The following is a 21,460-nucleotide window of genomic DNA, read 5'->3' on the forward strand; positions in this document are numbered from 1 at the left end:
GTTGTCATGTGAAAATGAAGTTGAAGATGGGTGTGAATCGAGGTTGCGATTCAAAAATGATTAATGCTAGATGCCAGCTGTCGCAATTCACAAACAATAATGGAAACATTTCAGGACATGAACATTTTGATGACATGTTAATATAAAGTTAACAACGGAAACTCACTCACCCTGAATTCTGCGTACAGATCCCAATGCCTGTAGTTAAGTTTGAGGTGTTCAAATACAAAATATCTCCATACACAGTCTAGCGGTCTAAGCAGACCTGTTGCTGCACCTGCACTTGCTGCCGCCATTCCACGTGTTGCCGTTATTGTTTACTGAGCCTGCCTCCTTCTCTTTGAGTTGGATATCAGACTAGAGTGGTTGTAGGGTTATTGTGCTGCCCTCATCCGTCCTGGAAGAATCACATCTCCATTACCTACAACATCTACGGTACCTTTGGTACATACGGCACTGTAGAAAAACAAGTACCAGCAGAATTTTCAGAATTTTGGCCTTGACCTAAGTATCGGTTCTTGTGACATTCTTAATATCAACCAGTGAAAATGATCAGATTTGATGTCAGACCCTGCACATTTAAACATCAGATTGCTTGCTTGAAATTACACCTATTATCTGCATAAACAGTGTTGAGTAGGTCATTCATTACACAGCTGAACCACCTGAATGTTTGAGCTCTGTAAATGGAGAAACTCTTCTCCAGTGGATATTATAGTTTCATTTGTGTCGTCATGTCTTTTGTTGTTACGAACAAGCTGTTTATGGTGCGAGTACTAATGAACAGAGAGAGAAATGTATCTGTACACACAGCTCAGCGAAGAAATTTATTGCCAAGCTTCAAGGTATTGGTTCTTTGTCAAGGTAATTGTACCTTGACAAAACCGGTTTTGTTTCAGACATTGGTAATAAATTTATTCGCTGGAGCCGAGCGTGTAGTTATATTTTTTCTCCTTCTCTTTTTTGTTGAAATCTATTCTGTGCATCAGCACTACCATGACTAAAACCAAGATTAATTGCTTTCATATCTCTGGTGTGGGATCACAACCGCTGGGACATAGACACACACACACACACACACCTACACGAGCAGAGTGTCTTCATACTATGCACATTTTTGCTCACGGTACACAGTGTACCAGATCAAAATGAATCTGCATGGATCAAAATGAGACTGGTTTAATTGACAGTGAGGCTTCAACGCTGTGCCGCCGCCATACAGCATGCAGGTCCTCTGAGTTGGAACCAAACATCTCTGCACGTTAACGGTAGATTAAAAGAAAAAATAAATTTAAAAGATAAAGAACCACACTTGTTTGCTGCATATACACAGAGAGCAGAGAAGCAAGTGTGTGTGTGCAATTGTGCATTCACAAAACCAGACACTTGCTCTTGCACCTGAATGCTGAGACGGTGCGTCGTTCCATGTGCTTGTGCATCTGAGTACATGGCTCTCCATGTTTATCATAACTGCATACAGATGATGCTGATAGGGCTTGTTCATCCCTTGAAGGAAACAGAGGCTCTATTTGCATCTGACATTAAAGTAGGGAGTGAGCGCAGCGGCTTATTACAAAGCCGACAGGAGGAGAAGCCGATGCATAATGCACCTCTGTGGACAGAAAACATCAGAGCAGTGAGGCTACCGCCTGCTCGCTCTTCTAACAGCATCAATTCTGCTTCCCCAATCACCTCTCTGTCTGACAGCTGCGATGAGAAGAGAGAGGCAGGGAGGCAGGGAGGGAGGGAGGGGAGGGGAGGGATAGATACAGAAGAAATCACACTACTGTTTGAATGTGCAATCAGTTTGGCGGCTACAATGACTGAGCAGCATCATCTGAGCAGCGGAGAGTGAGTTTTTTTTTTTTTTTGTATCTGTGAGTGGGTGAGATCGAGATCAGGTGTGAGAGGCAAAAAAGAGACAGAAGGAAAGAGAGAAGGAGGGAGAGAGCAAGTGTGCAGCTTTGAGGCATTCCATCATCCACCAAACTCCTGCAGCTTCCCTCTTCCCTCCCCCTCCTCCTCCGACCCCCCCCCCACCTCCTGGGGAGAGAGAGAGAGAGAGAGAGAGCAACAGAGAGGAAGAACAAGGAAGAGAGAGAGAGTGGGTGAGCAACAGAGAGAGAGCGAGAGAGTCACGCTTACAAGCCAGCGGAGAAGAGACGTCAAGAGGAGGATCTACAAAGGGAAAAAAAATCCTTCTCTCTCTTCTGCTGCCTCTCTTCGTGCGTCCTACGGGCAGCGAGGAGCGAAGAGGAGTGAGGAGGATCCGGCTGGCATATTTTCTACGCTGCTTCCCTGCGATTTCTGTGGCTGTATCACAGTGCGTGGAGCGCAGGGAGAGCCGCCGAGAGCTTGATCGGTGACATCGCTCCGCAGCAGAAGAGGAGGACCGTAGAGGAGCCGGGATGCTTAACAACCTGACCGACACAGAGGAGGGGGACGGGGGAGCGCAAAGCCAGGGTGAGTGATGGGTTGTGTCATGCAGTCTCTCTCTCTCTCTCTCTCTCTCTCTCACACACACACACACACACACACACACACACACACACACAGGAAGATATGCATGTACAGGGATGTTCACATGGCAATGCAAGAGACACAGATACTGTACATCAGCCCACGTAAATACATAGTGAGGGGGAGAAAATACATATAGCGGAGATATAGCTCATAAAACACACAACATGCATGACTGAGGTTTACACACACAGCCTGATGGCAGTGAGCGGTCATTGAGTTGGTGTGTGTGTGTGTGTGTGTGTGTGTGTGTGTGTGTGTTACAGCATCGTACGGTGGTCGGCCTGCTTGCCTCCTCTGCTGCTCTTACTGCAAGGCTGTTGTGACAGGAATAGTAATGGGCTCACTCCGTACGATGGATGGTGAGCGTAAGGGCATTACAGCTTTGTCCATACACTCACTTGCAGTAACACACACACACACACAACCATACAATCACACATATGTGCACACACAGTACAGAGCGTTTTCTGGTGCAGCTGTCCTATGGTTCATCCATTCTTCATGGCAGGGTAAATACTCCCACCACATATGGCACTCTGTGGCCAGGCGGTATGGGCATGTGTACACGCAAACGCAATAATACACACACACATGGACACACACAGACACACATAGCTACTCATAATTACAGATACCAAACCAGCATTGCTGGTAATCCCATCGCCCCCAGCTGTCAAAATCAGCCCTCCATCCAATCCCCATCGCTCAGCCCAGTCCTCAGTCTCTGCAGGCTTTCTTGAAAGAACCTGTAGGTCGCTGGTTTGTGCAGAGCCGTGATGCGAGTGTTCAGCAGGGAGCACGTATCTTCTCAGGCCACAGTGGAAATTGAACCGATCTTTCTAGTGCCAAGCACTGCACATTTTGGAACAGCATTAGGGTCATGAATGCAGTGAAAGTCCCTAACTTTAGTTTGGCTACTGTTTTCATACCCATTGGTTCATTAGAACTGAGGATTCTTCACTTGCCTGTGCAGAAGCTGCAAACCGGCAGTATTTCTTTTTCCTCTCCGCCATATGTTAGGGATTGTTGTAGCTCTGCACACATCTCTCTCTCTCTCTCTCTGTTTCTTAAGGTTCAGCTCTCTCCCTCACTGGCCTCTTTTTTTTTTCCCCCCGTTTGCTCTTCACATTTGTCTCAGCTTTTTTTTTCTTACTCTTTCATGTCTCCCATTCTTTGTCATGCACAAATCTCCCCGTTGTCGTCAGTCCTGGGCTCTCAGGGATGCACTGGAGAGACAGGTTGCGGATGAGAGAACAGTCACTATGCTGCTTCTCCTACCTGTGAGGGCTTAATGATAAAAATAGACCAGCGCTGGGAACATGAATATTTAACTTAATGCGGGCATCTCTTTTTTTGCGGGGGGGATTACAATGGTGCGCTAAGAGCATGGACAGCAGTTGTAAGAGGTTGGCGGCGGGTTTGAAGCATGACCCCGTTTATAAGTGCGACGAATTGGAACCATCAAGGGCAGGTTACCGTGCATGACATAAAGCCACAAAACTGCGCATGCAGAAGTGTCGAGCTAATATGCATGGCTGTCTGCGTGTGTGCTCATATTCACTGTCTGATTTACATGTATCTGTACGCATCCATGTGTGCAGAGCAGTGTTTTAAAGTTCGCACACATGTTCATACTGAGCACATGTTAACGTGCTGAAAACTGTGTGGCTGTAACTCATTGTCTCTGCAGCTTTATATAGACGTCAGACTGTTTCATTTGTCAGGCCGTCCCTTTTTATCCGTTCCGGGGTAATGCGTACATATAACCTATGCATGTAATGTGCACAGAGCCGTGTTGGGACCCTCAGTGAGGTGGATAAGTACCGACCCCACCCCCACCACCTCCCCCCCAACACATTTTAGAGGCTCTCTATGTTTCTCTCCCTGTGTCACTCTCTCCCTATCTCTGTCTTTTTGTCACTCTGCAGTAGCAGCATCTATCAGGATAAGACCTCACTTACAAACGCACACTCGCATACACATACACACGCACACACATCCCTTTCATCTGAATCACAGTTTTGCTAAGCTAGCTGTGCAACAACCTGAATAACTCTGTTTAGTCATCAGTACTATGCAGGGCAGCTCCAGATAGGGAGGGCTTTTCGCCTCTTTACAGTAGGAATGTCAGAGGCTGTCGCTGTCCACTCTCCTCGGTGCTGAAACCCCCCCCCCTCCTTCCGGACTCCAGTAGTATGTATATTGAGGAGCTCAGGGCTGCCTAGTGCTGTCCAAGGTGCTGATTTATAGCCTTCATTACATGGCTGGGTTACAGCCTGGGAGAGGACAGCACAGGGAGTTGTATACGGCATCAGGGTGGAGGGGTGTGTGTGTGTGTGTGTGTGTGTGTGTTTTTGTTTGTTTGTATGGGTGTATTATTACACTGCGCACCTTATGAGTATGCAAAGATGAAAGGCATAATTCTCAGGGAAATTAAAAAAAAAAAAAAAAAAAAGGTTGTAAGGAAACTAAAAGAGAAGTGGATGCATGTTCAATCACGGTCAGATTTACATATTCATAAGTTGTCATTGCTCTCCCACCATACTGTTAATTATCTGCAGTGGAGAGGTGGAGTGTCAGTGGTGTAATTAGGTGGGATGCAATCAGGAGTTGAAGGGAAGGTGAAGTTTTAGTGATCATTTTGCAGCACAGAAAGGGTTTAATGACGGCATGTCTTGTTTTTGAAGCACAAGAGGGTAGCTGCTACTGTCTGAAAGATGAAGTGATGCAGAGAGACGGATGGCAAAGGGAGGAGGGGGTTGAAGAGTTGTTCATTTTCTTCCTGGCAGGTGGAGAATGATGTGGTGTGCTGTGTTTTAGAGGTGTTTTTTTTTTTTAGCTCACATTGAGATGAGAGAGTCATGTTTTTTTCTTGTTTTCTGGTGTTAAAATGTGGACAGTACAATTTAACATATTTTCAGTATTGTAACAAATATGCTGCATCTTCTGAATCATGTAAAGCTTTGATTCTGTCATCATTACAATGACAAGCTACAGTCTAAATGATGTTTGCTCGGACAGTTGGGAGTGCTCATTGTTTATGGAGCTTTATTAAGAGGAGCTGTGAGTGTTCAGCTGCCTGGGTTCTTGTTAGCAAGCAAAAGCAATTTCATGCTACTTCTCCAAATGTTTGTTACTGTCTGCAGTTTTTCATCTATGTATTCAGTCGCTCATTAATGTGTCAGTTCAGTTTATTCGCTCCAGTTTAATGAGCGAGTACTTTCTGTTACATGTGCATAATTGAATATTGCTCATGAGGTCTGCTGGACAAAGTCTTTGGCTCACCAGGTCAGCTGACGACTGATAGATGGCTCACTCCACAGAGATCACACTCTCTTCTCTGGAGGCTCATTTAGAAATATCCTAAACATTATTTCATCTGTTTGATAAGATAAATTTCATTGATGCCATACAGGGAAACTGAAGTGTTGCAGTATCATACAAGAACAGGTGCATCGTATAGATACTGCAGGTAACTAGAATACTGCTGTATATACTATACATGATGAGTGTCTACTATACACAAAATAAAGTAAAAAAAGGTACTAACTGCTGTATACACCAACTTAAATACTATCTAAAAGGGTTTTGAGACCAACATAGTCACAAATAACTGAGGACAAAGTTATTAAAATTGGGATGAAATTATTGTAATCCTGAAGTTTCTTTGAGCAACTGTTGTATCTGTTTACAGTGCAGCGTATATTGTCATAATGAAGAAGTCGGTCATCAGTAATTGCAGCTAATTTCATGTTACATATGACTGGAGTACAAAATATTGGGTTTGTATCAGCACTAAGTTCATAGCTCTGATATGACTGTCAAAAAGTGAAAGGCTTATATCGATGAGATTTACAAACAGTGACAATGGATTCCACACATGCATCGTTTTCTGTGAATCTCTTGAATCTCTCAAACTGTCTGTATCCACTCATGGGGACCTTTAAATTTCTCCTTGTTCATATATTTATGACTGGATGATATACAGGAGGAAGCAACCAGGGCAATGGCCTCTGTTACTGTGATGATGGTACATGCCATTAATGGGCATAATATACAACTAAATTGAATTTGGAGATATTGGTGTTAAATACATCCAACCATGGTAACCGTTCAAATGTCACCCCAACAGTGTCACCCATCCATGGTTGCAACGATTAGTTGATTAAGTGATTCGTCAATCGATAGAAAATTTAGTAATCAATTAATTTTCTTAGCCATTTTTCAAGCAAAAATGCCAGACTCTCTGGTTGTGAGTAATTTATGCTTCTCTTGAACATCTTTGGAATTTGGACTGTTGGTCAAATGAGCAAAAAATAAGAAATTAAAACTGGCATTTTTCACAATTTTTTTTGACAACAGATTAAACAAGAAAATATAATTAATTTGATTAGCCCTCCATCCATCTGTCCATCCATCCAACTGTCCATCCATCCCCTCTCTCCAGCCAATCCCGTCTCCTGGTCAGGGCTGTGAATGGGGTTATAATGATGTTTTAGTTATGGCTGACTGCGTAATACTGCAAAATGCTCCCTAGGGCCCTCTCCTAGGGAGGCAGTTGTTGTACATGCTCAACGTCATTATTCTCTGTCTACCCGCTCTGCAACTTATCTACTGTGAATGGAAAAGAGAGAGAGAGAGAGGGAGAGAGCAGAAACGCACAGTAAGTGAGAGAGATTGCTGGCTAATACAGAACCACAGGCACTTGTTACTTGGAAAGGTAGCTCTCCGGCTGCACAGACAAGATGCATCTCAGTAGCTTAGTGCTTAAGTGTATCATCTCCACATGAGTAGACGGACACATAGGCCTTTTGTAGTGTATATGTTATGGTATTGTAAAGGTTTATTGCCATGCCAACCAAATGAATTATGTAGCAGCACAATGCTGTACAATGCAATCTTCATTAGACAATCCAGAGAAGGAGACACTCCATATTGATCAATTAATTACTGCAGAAAGTTAAAGCCACTATTTTGCCTCTTAGCACTCTCCAGCCAGTCTCACCCACAACCGCACTCAAAAAAAATCACCTGCTTAAGAGTCAGTTGTATTTTTTTTTTCAACCACCATTATACAAATGGCTCCTCAAGACCAAATATAGATTGTAATTATGTATCACTTAATTGAATTTAATAAAGGTAGGTATTAATGAAACACAGATACAATAGCTTACATAAGGATGGGGCAGATGAATGGATGTTCTTGCTAATTAGAGTATCAGTAGTGGGTGTCCAGATATAATGGATGGGTATTCATTCATTGGTTTGTCAATTAAAAAGCAGGAGAGTATAATCAGCGGTGAAGGGCTCCACCTCCCCAAAGCTCGCTGTTGACTCATGCTGTTCTGATAAAAAGCTCAGACAAAAGCATGTACAAACAGGGCGCTCATGTATCTATATATATATATATATATACACACACACGCACACACACACACCCCCACAACTTAAGAGACCACCAATGCTCATATAAGTTCTATTTTACTATATATTTCCCCTCCCTTGTCTAAGAAATATATATTCAACATTTCACTGCCATCATCTTTAGTGGTGTTTAAGTGTTTGACTTCACATGTAATTGAATGAAAATAGAAATTGTTTACATGACTTATATTCACTAAATTAATTTAATTGTTACATTACAGGAGCACAACACGGTTCAGCTACAGGGCAGGAAAATACAGGCACCAAGGTTTTCTTAGGTGAAAGATTTCAACTGGATGAATGGTCTCAGAGAAATAGATGGGCGGTTTTATGGAGGGAAAGAGAAGGTCAGTGGAAGTGAAGGAAAAAGATGAATCATGCTAGAAGAAGCTCAACCAAGCTGAACACAGGAACCTCTCTCTCACCCCTTTCATAGAAATCTACTGAAAATTGTTTCCTTTGTGGTTGTCAATGCATTATCACCACTGTTGGACACAACACGCAAGTCCAAACATTTCTGTTAATATCAGTACATGAGAATAATGTGAGACTTATTTTTATTGACGCAAATAATGATTAGGAAGAAGGCTTGTTTCATCGAAGCATCATTGCCGGCGTGTTTTCAGCCACAGGTTCAATGTAAACCTGTATGGTTATGAATACTTTTAAAGAAATAACAAGTGCTTAGAAATGAAGAAAGAAAAGCAGCTTTTAAAAGTAGCTTTTGGCTGTTTATTTGGGAGGGTTACACTGTCAGTTTGTGATGATACCTTTGGGTTTGAATGCTCTTATTGTAAGTCACTTCTCTGTTAAAGGGTTTCTTGTGGAGTTTTTCCCTCTTCTGATTCGATGGTCACAGGACAGAGGGTGTTGTAGGCTGTACAGATTATTAATGTAAATTTGTGATTTGTGATAATGCGCTAAAGTAACATTTGACTCGACTTTGGACAAAATGGTCTGCCAAATCAATGTAATGTAAATTATCTTCTTGCATTACCAACATACTTGAAACCTGACTAATTAAGGAAGAATTTACTATGAAGTAGTTTTATAGTCGATCTTCTTATTTCTCATCACATAGCTCAATTGCAAAGGGAAAAAAATAGGCAATTTTAAAATGATTATACTTTTAAACATTCATCTAAGTAATATTACTTTCCTGTCTGTTTAAAGGATAGTTTCAGGGTTTTTATAGTCTATCTTTACATACATTACTCTTAGCCAACATGTAAGTTGAAAGTTAATCAAGGTTACAGTCTTATTAATACAAAATCCCCTCTCGTAGACTGGAACCATGTCCAGACTGCCCTAATATATACATCTGCAGCCCTTCACAGCAAGAAGTGTCCATGATCACAGCCTGGATTGTTATTTACCGTGCAGTTTGTTTGCTGGTGATGTGTCCCTCTCCCTCCCTTTTATTGGATAACTGTCCAACAACATGTGAGTAATTGAGTTGTGGCTACTGTAGGTCATAGCAATATCAGTGTTAGACAGAGGGCTTTTGGCGTCATGCTTAGTCAAAGGTCTTTTTTTTTTTTTTTTTTTTTTTCTAGGTCATCAATTTGACTTTTAACAATAATACAGTTAGAAATAAATCAAAGAGGAGGTAGAAATGCATTGGGGGGGGGTTCATTTTTCTTGGGTGGAACAACTGCTTATCACTTGCTTTCTCCAGCTATACTTGATGATGAAAGCAGTATGTTTAGCGATGCTCTGTTGGGATTGTCAAAATGCATGCTGGGAAATGTAGGAAATCATTAGAAGTCTGAGAGATGAGACAGACTGGGGTGAAGTGGATGCAACAGAAAAGCAAATTGCAACAAAACACAACTGTTTTGAATGCATTCCATACATTACATTGTTATAAACCAATGATTAAACGCTTTGTCTGCAGCAGGAATTTTCCTTTAATGGTCTTAAAGACGTGAGGTTTCCCTGAGTGTTTGCGGTTTTCTCATCAAAAGGAATCCATTTGGTTCAGGTGCACCACCGTGTGCGAATCTGCACGCAGCAGATAAAGTAAATCAAAAGCTGACAGCGCACGCTCCACATCGATGGGGGAGTGACACATCCTCGCTTTCCTCCGGATCCTTATTGAAGAGACCCAAGTCCTTGAAGAGTCTCTCAATTTCCACCCTATCTGACATTACTGCGAACTGACCTGTGCCAGGAGATGGAACCATAATGAAAAGCCACATATTGATTTGCTCTCACTCATATACCTATTTGCAGTGATTTAGCTGGTGTGTGGTTGAGACCGGCCTCAGAACCGTGATACCCACTGGGGCCGACAGCACAACAATCAGTTGGTGCATCAACTCTGTACACATAGACTTTAGTCTGTTCTGTCACTTGAGACAAAACAAACGCCAGATAACCCCTGTTACTAGATCTCTCTCGCGCTCTCTCTCTCTCTCTCTCTCTCTCTCTCTCTCTCTCTGCTGAAACTCACTCTCTCCTCTGCTCCTCATCTCTCCTCTCCTCTCCTCTCTTCTTCTCTCTCTCTGCTCCTCTCTCTTGGTCTTCCTCTCTCTCTCTCTCTCTCTCCATCTCTGCTCCTCTCTCTCCTCCTCCTCGGCCTCCTCTCTCTCTCTCTCTGTGTTTTAGTGTCAGAGCCTGGCTTCATCCGATTTTATCAAGCTGTTTTCATTGGCTCAAGAGAGAAAAATAACCAAGTAGGTAATGTGGATTGCCATGGTTACAGTCTGGGCTGTTGGAAATGATCCATATATTTGCTAAATATGAAACCTTTACACTGAGGTTAAACATGACAAACACAATACAGTACAAATTGCTTCTCTCCTGCCATTCATTGGTTTCTACAAGCAAACTGCTGCTGTGATACATTCGCATGCATACATACAGAATATACAGTATTCCAGTTGGGGAATTTCCCTGGTGGTTAAATCATTAGCATTTCATAAAGTGCAGAGAGAAGTCACGTTTTTCTCTTTTCAAGCTCACACGTTAGGCCTGCGTCACAGCACACTCTCTGTCTCTCTCTCTGTCTCTCTCTCCGTCTCTGAGGAAGGCCAACAATTCTCTCAGCTCTCAGCTTTAATTGTCTAGGTAACCACCAGCCAACTGAAAAACTGTTTTTGTTTCTTTCATCTTAAAGAGAAGTTGTTCTACAGCATGCGTGTGTACATTGTGACTCTTGTGCATATGTTTGTCGTGTCTTTTAATGTATGTGCATGCTAATATTGGCAAAACAAATAAAATCAGCTCTTCTGCCGAGGCCAGATGCTTAAAACATTATGTGGATTAATGACTAAAACTGTGTCTGCATAAAGACAGAAATATGTATACATTTTGTATTTGTCAGATTTATAAGATCGCCATATTGATACTTCTGCCATCTCCACCACCCGTTAGACCACACATCACTGAAAGCGCCAATACCCTTAATTTATCAAATGTATTTCTGCAAAGTTTACAGTTTGCTGTATACATTTAAAAAAAAAAAAAAAAATTTTTTTTACACCTAACATACGTCTGATTTTATGTTTAATCTACTCATCATTTCACTCTCCAGCTGTGTACGCCTGGTCTGAAGTCTGTGTGAGGTGCACATATTCTTACCTCACATTCATTTTTTATAAATACCAGTCTTACGTGTGGGAATTGTGCATGCATAGGTGTTGTGCGAATGCGGAGTTAATACATCTGGCCCCTGATGATGAAGTCAGCCGGCAGCAGTGGAGAAACTCATGACTGGTTGTGTGTGTGTGTGTGTGTGTTAGGAGAGGGAGTGAGGGGTGGAGCAATGTGGATGTACAGTTTCAGCTGTGGAAACCCCTCTGTATGCGTGTGTGCGTGGGAGGATCCTCTGTTGTACAGCATGGCATTGTGGGATTGCTGTATCTTTAAACTAGAAAGTGGCTTAATTGGTGGGTATGAGTGGGCAGAGGGACTGCGAGGCGACTCTGAGGCCAGTGTTGGAGGTTTTCTATAGAACCAAGAAAAACAGCGCCTGGCTGCTTTGGACAAAAATCAAACACGCAGCCTTGTAATTGGACAGGGGAGGGAGGGGCACAGAGGGGGATCAATCCCTCACAGTCGGCTTCATTGCCAGGACTCTCATTCTGGCCAGCAGTATACCAGTGGTCTCTCTCTACACACGCACACAGGACATAATGTTTGCGACGCACTGGAATTGCTAATGAGGCAGATGGGCTCGGCACCAAAATCGTGCGTTTGCATAAGAACTTCAATGCACAGATTGAAGTTCAGATCATGCAAATGATGCAGCTCAGATGATGAAAAAAGTTCCAACTGATTAATTACTGATACAGTGCAGTGAACAAGTTAAAGTAATGAGGCTACTCAGAGAGGCAGTGGGAGACACTGGATGAGAAATAAAAGCAAATTCAAATGATTCTGTCTTCCTTTCATTAGATTCTCTCCATTAAAACTGGATTCTCTTCATCAATGAATAACTAATAACTAATGAATAACTCCTGATATTCGTCATGTCCACTTCAAACTATTAGACATTAAAATGACTTTAGTTAGACTTTTAATGCTAACAAGGTAAAACAGACTCGGAGAAGGGGGTGTGATGATACATACCATTAGGGCTGTAACAATTATCAGTTAGAATTATTAAGCATTCAGTCAAAAAAGATATTAAAATTATATTTAAAAAAACTGAAAAAAGGAATGGAAAATCCTCACATCTGAGAGGCTGAAAGGAGCAAATATTTGACATTTTACTTGACAAAACAACTTTAATAATTGATAGATTATCAAAATGACTTCCAGATCATTTTATTTCAGTTGCCATTCCCATTTACCATAGTAACTTTATCATATCGTCATGCATGGTACTGGACACATCATGGATTTTTCTGTGATTTTTGCACCAATGTGATAAAATGCTTTGATATTTTTCTTCTTTACTTTGAACCAGCTGTTCCTACCTGGTTATTTTATCCATTAACAAATCTCTATTGGTTTCGGAAAATGTATTGTAATGCAACATACTGTAATATAATTTCACTAAGATCTGGTACCACATCAGCTGTAACTGGCCTATGTGAACTGTATGTAACTATTTGTGAAATGGGAACAGTATTCACTTGTTGGGGCAAAATCATTGGATTATGTAATAAGAATTGGGAAGTAAAAATCCACTTCATTAACAAAATTTAGTTGGGCATAATGGCTGCACATGTGCCGTTTATAAAGGCTGGTATATAGGCTATTATTTATCCGTTTCAGCTTTCGGCCTGTTAACCACTGTTATCAAAATTGATAGGGATGATTCCACTGATGAAAATTAATATCTCACGGACACAGTGCCTCTCATTCATTTCCACAACCTGCTGTCCAGATGCCAGTGTCCTGTAAAGACCGGCAACGATTATAAATCTCCCCATTTGTGTGATTGACCACATTAAAGCCCAATGGTCCGTTTGTAATTTTGGCTTTAATGGTGAAATGGCCACAACTGGTGAGAAAGTTTGAGCTTTTGCTGTCTCTCCAGTTTTCCTGTTAGTTCCTGGCCATTAGAGTGCCCAGAATGTCATTAGAGGATATTAAGGTTTTTTTTCTTTTTTTTTTTTTTTTTTTTAGGGGGAAAGTTTTTGGGGGGGGTGGGGGGGGGGGGGGGGGGGGGGGGGTGTGTGTGTGGGTGGAAGCATAATGAAATGTCTTTTCCATGGCTTATAATGCAGAGAACAGTGGGGAGTCTCAGCAGCACTTTTATCATCAGCCTCCCTTGTTTTGTTTTTCACTTAATTTTAAACATCCACGGGGTGATTTGAGACTTGCGTTGCAAGACCAACCAATATCTTCTTTATTCCTAATTCAGATTTCATATGTTTATGAACAGGTATATCAATATTAATCAATATTTAGAGTCAGATAAACTGTTGTAGTAGTTAATAACATACTGCTTTATGCAGTCTCCCCTTCACACATTGCTTGAAGTGACAGATAAATGTACAAGGACATTACTGGATTAGGGCCATTATGACCGGGACACACAGAGCAACACTGTAATTTGAGCATTTTCAATGGCAGGGCTATCAGTGGAGTTGTTTGGGAAAATAGTCATTCATTGAAGAAAGAAGGCCCTTTTTCTCCCTTTTACCAGAACAAACTGTAAACAGCTAATTCCATAAAACACACACACACACACACACGCACACACACAAAAGAACCTGATTACTTATTGTCAACTAAATGGTCCAATTTGCTAGGTGCAGTATATGCCCATACGGCTGTTTGATGTCTTCACAGCTGTAACGTATCCATAGAGTCTTTCATGCCATTTGGTGACAGTGTCTTTTGTTCGGTATCAAACAGACGTGACAGAGAAATGCAGAGGTAGACAGATTGTGACTGAAACCTGTGTTATTGGCTAATAGCCTCTGTGATTGTTGCCTGAACTTAACACACACAAACTGCTCTACTGTATGTTTTTTCATGGGGATGGTAGAATGATTGCACAAATAACTTAGCGTGCTGCATATGATTTAAGTTAATTTGATAATTAATGATACTTATAACCACTTACATTCATATTTCAGGTGCATTTCTAAACAGTTTACATCACTTTAACTCCCGCTCTTACACAAAGCAATCAAATGCCACTCACCCACCCTTACAGCAGCCACTCTCTTCCATTTTACTCAGTCATTGCCTTCCAGATCACAAGCTAAGTGGACATATAGATGTAAAGTATAATCTCACAATCAAATATTTATGTCTCTGGGTATGAATTTCATGCACCATTCCCCTGAGTATAGTGTCGCCTTTGGCTAGGCTGACCACTTAGCTCACAGTGCTACAACACCTCTCTATGACACTCTCTCTGTCTCTCTCTCTCTGTCTATCTGTCTCTCTCTTTCTCTTTGACGACAGCTTAGTTGACATGTCTGCATAACTCTCAGTCAGACGAGTGTCTGGGGCTGATATGACTGTATGAATAGTATTTCCCATTTTGCCACGGCCCCGAGAGCCTATCAGCATCCTCAGCAAATGGAAATAAACCATCTGTCAGTCGGGCTCTTCCACAGGCATAAGAAAGACGTGGCACTTGCCCTGTGTCCCATCTCGGTACTCAATAGGAGCCCATTTAGCTATTGTCACATAGGAAATGGAGCAACTTAACTGGAGAGCTCTGGGATTGGTGTTGTGTGTGCCACAGTGTAAATACAGAGGATTTCTCGAGGTGCTCCCAGTGTTTGATGTTTTATGTTTAGAGGATATTCTGTCTTTACGGGTTCCCAATTTACAGAAGTTTTATTAATTTTTGCTTACTTGACAAGATGATATTTTACTATTTGACTGATTTGAAAGTCTGAAAGTCTAATGGATGTTTGTTTTTTTTTTGTTTTTTTTTTTAACAATAGGTCAAACGACGGTGTACAATGTGAAAGAGCTCAGTTATAGCAGTAAACCCACAAATAATTACCCCTGGCTCTTTTAGCATCTTTGAACTCATTGTTTTGGCTTTGAAAAGTGTTTTGCTTTACTTTAGTGTCATTTCCAGGTGCAACAGGCAGCTGTTTCTGCAAAAATCTGGCTATAAAAACCCACTGTCAGCTACACGCCCAGCAGTGAAAAGTCAAAGTTAGTGACTAGCTGGTGAACACAGTCGAGCATTCAGCAGATAAAGAGACAGATATTTCCTTCAGGAGTTGGAAGAGACCAAAACAGAGGTAAAAGGAAAGTAAATATTGGATTTACATCTGCCAGACACATTAATCCAAATGAACATTAATATTGCTCAATATCTGCTGGTTGTCTAAATTGTCAGCAGTTTGCTAAAATGTTCAAAGCAGCATTAGAAGTTGATAATATGTTAATGTTGTGTTTACAGCTTCTTCCCCCGCCCCCAAAGTTGCCAGAGAAAATTGATTGTGGCTGCTTTAGCTGCTTTTTCGCTGACATTTTGATGAAAAAATATATGTGAAACATACTAATCCAAACAAATTACATCCCTGGGTGCACGAATTTATTGGGACATTTGTTTGAGATGTTACCAGCAGTAAGAATCGTAGACACGATCAGATGTTTATTGGATCATAGTGCTGACTCGACTGTGTCTGTCATTTAGATATTTGATGAAACCTGGAGCTAAATAGATTCTGTGAGCATAACAATGTAATATGATTTGTCTACGTCTCTACAAACTCAACAACCCTCTTGATGTGCACAAAGACAAACACAAAGTTTGGAAATATTAGAAATGAACCATCACACTGATGGTGGTCTGCAGATTTTAAATGAAATATTACCATAGATCTTTCAGTGTTTCAAGTGTTTCAGTGCTATTCTCATCTGTTCTCCAAGACTAATTTGAATAGATGCTGTCTTTTCCTGTAGATGTTCATGCTGCACTATTCAGATGATGGTAGTGACACTTTCCATTTTAACTCCCCGAATGAATGCGTTTATTCTGGTCTTATGGCTTTCATGGTCTTTTTTAGTCAATAATACATCTCAAGACTTCTGCTATGGAACATAAAAGCGGCCAGCTTCTAAAAAATAGAAGCCCTTATGTTCTCATATTTTGCCTTATAATTCATGATCCATCAACTGAAGATTTTCACGTAGTCCCATACATTCTGTGAATGCTTAAAACAGAAAGCTCTCACCGGTGGCGCTTCACATTTAATATTTTTTTTCAATTTTTTAAGGGCTGTCAAGTGGAGTCTTTGTGCTCAGAGCTCAGTCCATGTGCTCCATCCTCCATGTCCGTCTCTAAGAAAGAGATTTCTACATGTATGCTTGAATCTGTGAGAGTGAGAGCTCTCCGTGACCTCCATCCAGTAATCCCTGGACCTCTACTTACACACTGCTGATCCCTCCTCATTTGCTATCTTTCGTCTTCTTCCTTTCCCACCCTGTCATCTTCGTTCATGATGTCTAGATTATTAAACCCAACACGTCGTAATCCCCTCATCCTCCTATTCCGCAGCTGCCTCCCAGATTGGTCATCAGACCGCTAGTTTTTTAGCTTAGCGCAGCTCAGGACCTTGGCTCAGCGGCGCTTTATCACAGCTGGGCCTAGCCTCAAGACCTGTGTGCTACCCAGTCAGCTAAGAATAATCGTAGTTTTGTTTTTTTTCAGTTGCTAATTATTGTGCTGGGTTAACAAAAAAAAATAACATGCTCATCCTTATGAGATTGGATTGTGCTCCATTTACACTAAAGCAATGAACAAAGTCTTTGATTTTGAAATAATTCGCCCCTCTTCCCTTTTTACCACTCGTTCTAATCATCTTCTCTCATTCTCCACCTTCTTCCCCGTGTCCCAGGCATGGTTCGGACTCCTCTTGGACGTGATCGCTGCAGCTTGTCACACATTCACATAATTTCATTATCGTTAGTGGTGCAGAGGGAGAGAGTGAAGGAGCCTTTGATATTTGGGAGGCACAATGTGCAGGGAGGAAGAAACAGAGGGGCTCATGGGATGGGGGGGCTGCCATCACTGCTCAGGCACATCAAAGGATTCCTCAGCAGATGTCTCTAAACAAGATGGCTGCCAGGCCAGCTTAGTCAATTACCTGAGTAATAAGAGCAGGTTGGTGTTTATGCGGCATGCTCGGGTCCATGCACTGCTTTGTGAGTTTTTATGCAGTTGGCACCTTTTTTTTTTTTTTTTTTTTTTTTTTCAAATCTTTGAATTCACCCTGAGTTTTTTAAATCAGAGTGAGACATTTTATTTGTATGGGTTGAACTACTTTTGATTACACAGAGAGAAGTAAAGAGATGAGTATTTGATGTGATGGGGCAGTGAATGAGTGACTGCCCCCTGCTTTTACTCTTCAAACAGACAGATAGAGAAAAACAGAGTTAAAAAACATGCGTATGGCTTTGTTATTTTGCCTCTATGGCAGCTGTCATCCTCTGTTTCAGAGGAGGAAGCAACAGGGAATAATAATCTGTGTTTGGTATGTTTTGGGCCTGAAGGCCTGACAGGCCTAATGGTACATGGGTGGCCAAACTATGTCTGACTGAATGAGGCCATCAGATTCATATTTGGGATTTTAGTGCAGGGGGCTATACATTAACACTTCATGTTGAGGTGACAGTCAGCTAAGTGTCGAGTCTGTGAACATATACTTGTTCATTAAGGAGCCAACAGCCTCGGTCATTACTGCAGCCTCACTGCTTATGTGGCTGCTTCTCTTTCAACTCATAAATATGGACACAGATGGCATCAAACAAAATGTTACGCAAACATCTCTGCAGCCTCCAGGGTTACTAAATCTAAATGTTTGACTTCTTACAGGCCCCCAAATCACTCAAGTGCATTCAGAGTCTGTTTTATCCCAAGAATAAACTATTATTAGTGTTAGTTTAAGCGTAAGTATCTTCCATGCTACAGGTACATCTTGCCGCAGTGAGAATTTTTTTTTTTTCTGAGCTTCACTGCTGCTGTAGCAACCAGCAGTCTTCCCAGCTCCATTATTCAATAACACAGGCAGTTGCCTCTAGAAATGATATAGGCAGCAACATTGTCTCATGCATACAAATGGGACGGTTAGCATGTGATCCATCCTGGAATGGACCGCGCTCTCTAGCTTCGGCAACAAGAAAAAAACATTGTTGCGGGATTAAAGTGCTCTCCCCTCCCCTCGTGAGTAAATGTGAGGTGACACAGTCAGATGGGACAATATACTTGATGTGTTATCTGTTCACCGAGAGCATAAGGAAGCTGCTCAGATGGTCAAGCAGCAGCTCTGCTCATATTTCTGGAATGAGAGAGGGAGGGAGAGATAGAGAAAGGGACTGCATGCAACTCCAGCCCTTATCCTCGGCTGCATGGCTAGTTGCTATAGCAACATGACTTCACATTCCTTTTCACCTGCCGTTTTTGATCAATTCTCACTCTTTCCACTCCCTCGCCAACCTTCCTTTGTCCTGAAATGCCTCGCCACTGCGGCTGACTTACTTGAGAGGACTGCCACCACATTTTCTGATCTCATACCTCTAATATCAGTTTCACATATGGCAATTAATACAGTCTGATTGTCAGAACGGTGCACTGGATCCTCATCCTCACACATGCCAGTGCCAACTGCTAAGGTGCAGCACAATGTCAGTGTCCCAACTCTAAACCTCTTTAGTAAAATAAGACCCACATAGTGCTACACCATCATTATCTCTGCACTAATGCTGACTAAAACAATCCTTTTAAGTTAGAAAGCGCTCTGTGTGTGGCAGCAAAACTCCTACAGAGCCAATCAAGCCCCAAGCTAATGATTTATTAGGGGCCAAGAGACTCCATGTGTCCATGGAACACCTCGGCTACATTACAGTATGGTCCATCATGGGCTTACAGATCAATTACAGAGGTGTTTGACATAAACTGACCGGACCTTCATTATAATCATTTGGCATCATTTTTTCTCTAGAGAAAATGAGAAACAATAAGGAAATTGTGCAGCCAGAGGTTAGATGCATCCAATTATGTGCCACACACACGCCCTTTAAAACGTATTTGAACTATGCGTATGTGTCACAGCTTCTATAATGTGAGCGCTGTTTTCCTGGAATGGTATCGTGCTAATTAGCCTGTTTTAATCAGGCAAGTGAAAAGAAGAGCTCTGTGCGGGCTCCTGCATAATGGGTGTATAGATGGATAGTGACAGTCAGTCCTGCGTGAGGAAACCAGGCATGCAGGGAGTAAAGCCTGAGCTGGAGGCACTGAGGCATGATAACTCGACTCTCACTTAAAAAGTTCATTTCTACATAGTGATATCTGCTTACAGTTCTGTTCAAATGTACTGTATGTAGTGAACATATAAGCACAATGAGCACCTATAGGCATAGAGCTACAGCAGTGTGTCCACAGGATTTATGTGTGTGCTCTGCATTTCTCATTTGATAAAAAAAAATATACATAAAACTGACTGTATAGTCTTCTCTCTTTCTCATTCACTGGCACAGACACACACATTCAAATTTGCAAAATGAAATGTGTCCCTTCCCATCTTCCTCCACCCTGCTCCTTGCATGCTGTTTAATCATGCAAGTGCCACTAATGCACACATGAATTTCCGCAGAACTGATCATTAGGATGAAGCATGGTGAAGGAATGATCTGCAGTTGTTTCATAAAACGTCTCTGATGACTTGGCTGTTTAGATGGATAATTGGATCCTATTACATGTTGTTCTGTTCCACTAAGTTGCACCGCACAGGACTGTGCGTAGAGGTGATTTCACTGGGAAATTGTAGAGGTAGGGAATGCAGACATAAGGAAATTAATGAATATGGTTGCCTAAATTTTAAAGATGGTGAAAAACAAAAAAAAAACTGGAGAGTGGTATCATAAGAATCAAAACAAAAGTGTTTACATGGAGGAAAAACATTAAAAAAAGAGCATTGCTATTCAAAGTTAATGCACATGGTATGACAAGGTGGCACTAATGTCCCAACTCATTAACACAACATCTAGAGTAGGTCACACAATCCTGCCAGAATGCAAACAGAGGAAGTGACAGGAAAATGTACTCCAGCCTCTCACAGGGGAGTTGTTTTTGTCACCACATATATAATCACACATGCACAGTCTTACACAATCATATACGCATACACATGCATGAGCACAGACACACCCGTGTAAACATTCTGTGAAACTATACTCTCTGCAGTTTCTTCCGGGTTTCCATTGAAACAAATGAAACTGTGCCTCGATCGCTGATGCATGTAAGACTGTGGATTGTGACCGACAAGTGCAGGTACAGAGCAGCGCTGAGAAAAACACAGCTCAGCAGCATCTTGTGTGTCATTTACACAACTCCTGGGTTTCCCCACAATTATTCGGGTAAGGATGAATGGTGCAGTGTGTTTGTGTTTATGGTAGAGGGTTATTCATTAATCCCCATCTGGGTTTAAATGGTGTTTTTGTAGAGGCAGCTTGCGTTCAGTACGGACGTAGATGTTTGGAGCGATACAGGAGATAAATTATACAGGGGAAAAAACAAAACAGTCGAAGTGTTACTTGTTTTTTTCCCTTCCTGATGAGCTCTCACTTCCTCAGTGTGGCCAGATAGTTTTTGTTTTTAACAATTTGTTGCCCCGAGGGACAAAACAGTAAGTGAAAGAAAGTTACTGGAGAGTTTTCAAAATTCATGTCTAATTACTGGGCCACTGATGAGCAACTCGCTCAACTCTAATTGAACTGTCGTCACTAATCTGGTTCAGGTAGGCCACAGTAAACAGGAGTAACATGAAGGGTTTCAGTCCAAAACCATGGATAATAATTTTGTAATAAAGAAGCCGATTATTGGCTTTTTCTATTAGTTTGAGAAACAGTCAACCAATCACAGTTTTGTATACAGCGTTAAAAGTAAGGACCCGTACTTCTTTCCCAGCTGGGAAGCTACGTCCTCTACGTCCCTGTGAACCTAAATGAAACGATCCAATTTCAGTAAATGACTTGGATTATTAGGAAACTGGGGGACATGTAATGAGTCTTGAATCACACAGGGAAACATTTCCATGATGGACCAAAAGATTCAAATGCACCTGTAATGAATTATCAC

General features: G+C 41.7%; 1 protein-coding gene across 2 annotated transcripts in view; it reads left to right on the forward strand.

Moving 5' to 3' along the window:
* The first annotated feature begins 2,147 nt into the window (after positions 1-2,147).
* The window catches only part of LOC111219414 (solute carrier family 12 member 5-like), a 91,210-nt gene continuing 71,897 nt past the window's right edge, over positions 2,148-21,460 (forward strand). For both annotated transcript variants that reach the window (XM_022742081.1, XM_022742082.1), the window contains exon 1: positions 2,148-2,463. In XM_022742081.1, coding sequence (XP_022597802.1) covers positions 2,409-2,463 — 55 coding nt within the window. In that variant the 5' untranslated portion in view covers positions 2,148-2,408. The remainder of the gene's footprint in view (positions 2,464-21,460) is intronic.

Source organism: Seriola dumerili, unplaced genomic scaffold (genome assembly GCF_002260705.1).
Source record: "Seriola dumerili isolate Sdu_G_001 unplaced genomic scaffold, Sdu_1.0 BDQW01000066.1, whole genome shotgun sequence".
Lineage (NCBI taxonomy): Eukaryota > Metazoa > Chordata > Actinopteri > Carangiformes > Carangidae > Seriola > Seriola dumerili.